Genomic DNA, 5,520 nt, shown 5'->3' with positions numbered 1-5,520 from the left:
AAAGGCTGTCCTCTACCTGCTATGCATTTGTTACCTTGTGTGCTTATACAGAAAGTGGGAACCCTGTTATTCCCATTTGGAAAATTAGACATGAGCTACATAGTCAGAGATTTCTCAGAGTAAATATTATGTGGGGAGCATAATGAATAAAGAGAGAATAAAGTTTTGGGTCAGCCCCTGAGATCAAGCCCAGTCCATGGAGGTAAGAAGAGCCCAGGAGTGCTCAGACCATGGATTATGTTATCTGTTCCATGGGGTGGATGATCTCCAAGATCCAGTGCCAAAAAGCTATGATTCCATAACTTTCAAGAACTTTAGGGTGGTTAGGAATAAGCTACTCCTACAAACCTCGGAAAGGAAATCATAACGAAAAGGTAGCATGGGTACACAAGAGTGGGTTGTAACTACCTGTGGGAAGAAAATAAAAGCTAGGGGTGGGGAAGGGATAGAAGTAGGGCTACATTTCTAAGAGGATAATAAAACATGGATGTAGGACATCTTTGAAAAATGTTCTAAGAGAGAAGAGGAACATTTGTTTCCAGAGCCTTTCAGCATTTTTCTCGAAGGCAAACACTTGAAGCATCTGTAATTCCATCAGCATGATGGAACATTAGACTGGAGTCAGGAAGACTTGAATTTGAATTCTTCCTGGGACACTTACTAGCTGTGTGACCCTGTATTTAACCTTTGCTAACCTCTGTTTTATCATCTCTAAAATGAGGATAATAATTTCTATGTCACAGGGCTATTGCGAGAATTGAGGTTAGAGGTATGAGAATTTGGTTCAGGGTTCTTAGAGGAGACAGCTCAATGACTGACCTTCCTCTCTCTGACCATGTGACTTCTCTTGGTATAAAAGCCCTCAGCTAGCTAGCTTCCCTGCTTTTTTCCTCCTGCATGAAATTGATGGTAGCAGCATCTAAAATTCTGTGCCTTTATCTAGAAGACTGAAGATTTCTATTTGAGCTGACTCCAGAAGCCATCCATCTGACATCAGGATAAGACAAGACAATCAGGTTCCTATTACTTGTGCTCTTGGAAACGGGATGCTGGGAGGCTAGCTGAAGGTGTGGCTACGTCAGGGGATGCTGCTGAGGATGGGATATAGGGATGAGGCTTGGAGGCAGGGGGAAAACCATGAAAGGAGGGACTAAGCCCACAGAAGTAACTGGGAGAGACCCATAAGAGGGGAGAGCTCAAAGGAGATGTTAGACTAGGCAGTTAGTTTGGGCACCCAAAAGCCTAAGTGGTTTCTGAGTAGAAGTAGAGGCAGTAATAAAGACTGCCCTTTATTTATGTTATGGAATAGTTATGGAATGTGTGCACTCCTTTGATGAAATATGAAAGGTCCCAGGGCAAATCCAAGAGTGAGAACACTTGGACTGGTGCTACCTCATCCCTTCCTGCCTCATTTACTCCTCACTCATAAGTCCATCCAGCTTGTGACTAGCTTCCCTTAGACATAGTTTAAACACAGAGATAAGATAAGATAGAAATGGGATCTGAGGGAAAGAAATCTGCTTTCTATAAAGGGGCAAGGGTGTGAGGTGAAGAGCCAGCAGGCAGGCCGGCCGGCTGCTGGGAGGGCTGCGTACTCTAGGGCCAGAACCCAAACTAGGAATTTGGAGACCTGGAGCAAGTTCCACAAACCACCTCCAGGGTAAGGAGTATGAACTAGGCCCTCTACATAAGGGGGCAGTTAGGAACAGAGTAGGAGAGGGGAGCAGCTCAGCCCAGTCTGCCAATGCTATTCTTGTTAACCAGGAGCTAACATCTGTTGTTTCAAAAATAGTGAAGACTACAAGCTGTTGTCAGGGCCCTGGACTTTGGGGGGCAAAGCCCAGGTCTCCCTACTGAGGGTCCTGCAGGGGAAAATCAGAGGTTGCTTGCAGGATTTCTGACTTCACATAATACCTGTCCAACCCCAAGAAAGTGACCTACTCTCCATGATGGGGCCTGGCTCTCCACTCTTAAGTGGAATGTGGCAAGAGTCTCTTCCTGCACTGTCAGATGGGATTGGGAAGGCTATGGGAGACAAAGAGAGAATGCCCTTTAGAAGCTACACGTTGGTCTCCCCCAGAGATACATGATGGCAAATGTAATAACTGGAGCTTAATATCCCGCCCAAGGCAAAGTCAATAATTACTCTGTGGGGCACTGACAGGTGGTGTGAGCAGGCAGTGCTGCCAGTGAAATTCCTGGGAGGGGAGACTGGGTGACCCAAGCTGAAGGGGGTTCCACCTAATTTTGCCCCTTTCCGCCCCAGCTGAATGGACCAAGAGACAGAAAAGTATTTGCTCCTTGCCCTCTACACCATGACCTTTCTCATCGGCCTTCCTGCCAACCTGGTGGCCCTTCGAGCCTTCATCCGCAGAGTCCGGCAGCCCCACCCTGCCCCAATCCACATCCTCCTGCTCAGCCTGACACTGGCGGATCTCATCCTGCTCTTGCTGCTGCCTTTCAAAATCCTTGAGGCTGCCAAGAACTTCCGCTGGCTCCTGGGGAAGCCCTTCTGCGCTCTCTCTACCTTTGGCTTCTACAGCAGCATTTACTGTAGCACGTGGCTGCTAGCTGCCATCAGCATCGAGAGGTACCTGGGGGTGGCCTTCCCGGTCCGGTACAAGCTCTCCCGGCGGCCCATGTATGGCCTGGCTGCTGCTCTGGTGGCCTGGATCCTGTCCTTCGGACACTGCAGCGTAGTCATCGTAATCGAGTATTTGCATCCAAAAGAGGAAACAAGGGAGAACCAGACGGACATTGAATGCTATGACAATTTTAGTACCAAGCAGCAGGAGATCGTTCTCCCATTCCGGCTGGAGCTCTGCCTGGTCCTCTTCTGCTTGCCCATGGCAGTGACCATCTTCTGTTACTGGCGTTTCGTGTGCCTCATGCTGGGCCAGCCACAGGTGGGAGCCCAGCGACAGCGGAGAGCTGTGGGACTGGCCGTCGTGACTCTCCTCAATTTCCTGGTCTGCTTTGCTCCTTACAATGTCTCCCACGTGGTAGGGTATTTTGAAGGCAGCACCCCAAACTGGCGAAAGTATGCTGTGCTGTTCAGTGCCTTCAATGCTGGCCTGGATCCCCTGCTTTTCTATTTCTCTTCCTCAGCTGTTCGCCGGGCCGTTGGAGATGGACTGAAGGCGCTGCGGAATCAAGGGACATCCCTTCTGGGGCGCTGGGGTCGAGGTGCTGCTGAGGGAGACATGGGGGACACTGGTTTGAGCCAAGGGGATGGTGTGGCCAGTTCTGACTTTACCACAGAGTAGGCGTCCCAGGGGTTACCGCTGCTGGCGTCTGCATGGTTTGGGGTTGGACAGGTTAGGGGAGGAAGGACATAGAGGAATCCTTTTTGCTATAGTCTCTGGAATCCTTCCATTATGAGCTAACCATGGGCTCCAATGTGGGGGCCGGGGACATGGAGGAGTGTTTCTTTTTGAAGAATTCTCTCAGCAGCTCTCTGTCCAACTTGCCTGAATTTCCTTTTGAAGAGGAACACGGCTCTGATGACACAAATAAGAAATAGAAAGGAGGGTCCCTTTCTTACCCCCTGCCTCCCTCCACCTCCCCACCAGTATGAATAGACAAGAATATTTTGAGATTTGGATCAGGAACTTCCTCCTGATGTAGATGCCACCCATCTCTAGCTCCCTACAGTCTTCGCAAGCACCTGAGGCGCAGTGACTGGCCCAGTTTTAGCCTGGATTTTAACTTTCACCTTCCTGACTCCAAATTCAGTTCTTTCTCCACAATGTTAGGCTGCTATAGGGCATTAAAATGGCCCCAAGTTAGCCCAGCTGGATTGCAGGATGCTAGTGCATGTCCAGGGCTTCTGAAGAACATGATACTGGGCACAGTCAGGGCTATAAAAGAGCCCAAAGGACAAGGCAAGATGGAGCACAGGAAAAGACCCAGGGGAGAGGCTCCCTAAAGCAGCAAGAAGGATGGGAAGCGCCACCATTGACATACTGAGGTCATTCTGTTTTCATTTTGTATACATTTAGTCACTCCACAATATGTACCTTGTCTCTCCTATTAAACTGGGAACTTCCTAAAGGTGAGAATTGTGTCTTTTTCCTCTATAGCTCCCACAATGTCCGGGCCACAGCTTGGCATGCAGGGAATATTCCATCCATACTATGGAATTACTGCCTGACCATGGGAATAGGTGAAGAAAGGTCGGGGAGGGGGGTGGCAGATTTGAAATAACTCGCAATAGTCACAGTTTTACAGCTGCCTCTGGTCTTCGGAGGACTCTCCTCACAACTGCCCCACAGGTGGGGAGCACAGCTGTTATTAGCCCCATTGTACAGAGGAGGAGCTGAGATTTGAATCCTGGTCTCCTGAAGAGTCCAGTGGTCTTTTGACCATAGAACATACTGCCTAATAGTTAAGAAAGGAAGTTTCTGATTTTCCCTGGGGACTAAGGCTCTAGGGTAACAGCACAATCAGCTTGCTCTCCCTGGTAGACAACGTTTCAGGTCCCACCTCCGTGCCTTTGAACAGGCTGTTCCCCATGCCTAGAATGCTCTCTCTCCTCACTTCTACCTTTTGGAATCCCTGATGCCCTTTAAGGCTCGTCTCAAGCAACACCTTCATTCTCCCTGCCTCCTCCCCTATCCCAACATCCTACTGAATTTCCTTTGAATTTCTCTGTCTATATCTACATACATGCTATTTCCTCACAAGTAAATGTAAGTTCCCCGAGGCCAGGGGTTGTTTCTTTTTGTCTGTGCATCCCCAGAACCCCACATTGTGGCAGGCACAGAGTAGGTGAATAACAAATGCTTTCTAAGTGGAATTGATAGGTAACATGACAGAGAGAGAAACTCCAGCCCTAGGATCTTGGGACCTGCTGCTCATGGGGAGGAGTGGTCTCTGAGATTCCAGCTCTGAAATCCTGTGATGCTGAATAAGTACAGAGTTTCACAGAAAGTGAAACGGAGGAGAAAAAAAAATCATATGCAAGTTAAGCCATTTAAATTTACAAATGGAATCAAAGTGTGAGGGAGGACCTAGTGAGTATCCCCTGGACAGGCAGATAACAGAGGAAAGGATAGACTTGGTTCAGAGAGGGAAGATATAGCAAAAGAAAACATTGAAGGCATGCATTCTAAAGACTGTCAGTCTACATGAGAGAAGAACTTCTCAAGGACCTAACATACCTCCCCAGTGCCAGCCACACTACATCTAACCTCTTTTTCCTGACCTTCAATGCTGCTCCACCCAATTCCCTGTCCTCCTTACTGGTCTTACTTCTACAGCTTCCCCAAGGAACCCCTGATTCCAGGACTGACTGCATCCTCTGTGTCCACTGTACTCTGTCTTTACACTAATTGTCTCTAGAACCTAGGATGCACTTTCCACCCTCTCTGTCCCTTATCAAACACAGTCTACAGCTCACCTACTCTAGACCACCATCTTGGATTAGATAATTCACTTGCTCTACAACCATTCAACAGCATGATATATGGATGTGAAGTACAGGTGAGTTTCCCCTAGAAGGAAACACTTTTAGTGCTT

The 5,520-nt window shown here is 48.3% G+C and overlaps 1 protein-coding gene across 1 annotated transcript; it reads left to right on the top strand.

The window, feature by feature from the left end:
* The first annotated feature begins 887 nt into the window (after window positions 1-887).
* FFAR2 (free fatty acid receptor 2) lies at window positions 888-4,032 on the top strand. The gene is made up of 2 exons (XM_069078605.1): window positions 888-1,016; window positions 2,267-4,032. The coding sequence occupies exon 2, from the start codon at window positions 2,271-2,273 to the stop codon at window positions 3,264-3,266; it is 996 nt and encodes a 331-aa protein (XP_068934706.1). The 5' UTR covers window positions 888-1,016; window positions 2,267-2,270; the 3' UTR covers window positions 3,267-4,032.
* The last annotated feature ends 1,488 nt before the right edge of the window (window positions 4,033-5,520 follow it).

The sequence above is a fragment of the Petaurus breviceps genome, unplaced genomic scaffold (genome assembly GCF_028583685.1).
Source record: "Petaurus breviceps papuanus isolate PSGF00001 unplaced genomic scaffold, PetGlider_PUasm1.0 91041, whole genome shotgun sequence".
NCBI classification, from domain to species: Eukaryota; Metazoa; Chordata; class Mammalia; order Diprotodontia; family Petauridae; genus Petaurus; species Petaurus breviceps.
This window is presented reverse-complemented; position numbering and strand designations above follow the sequence as displayed.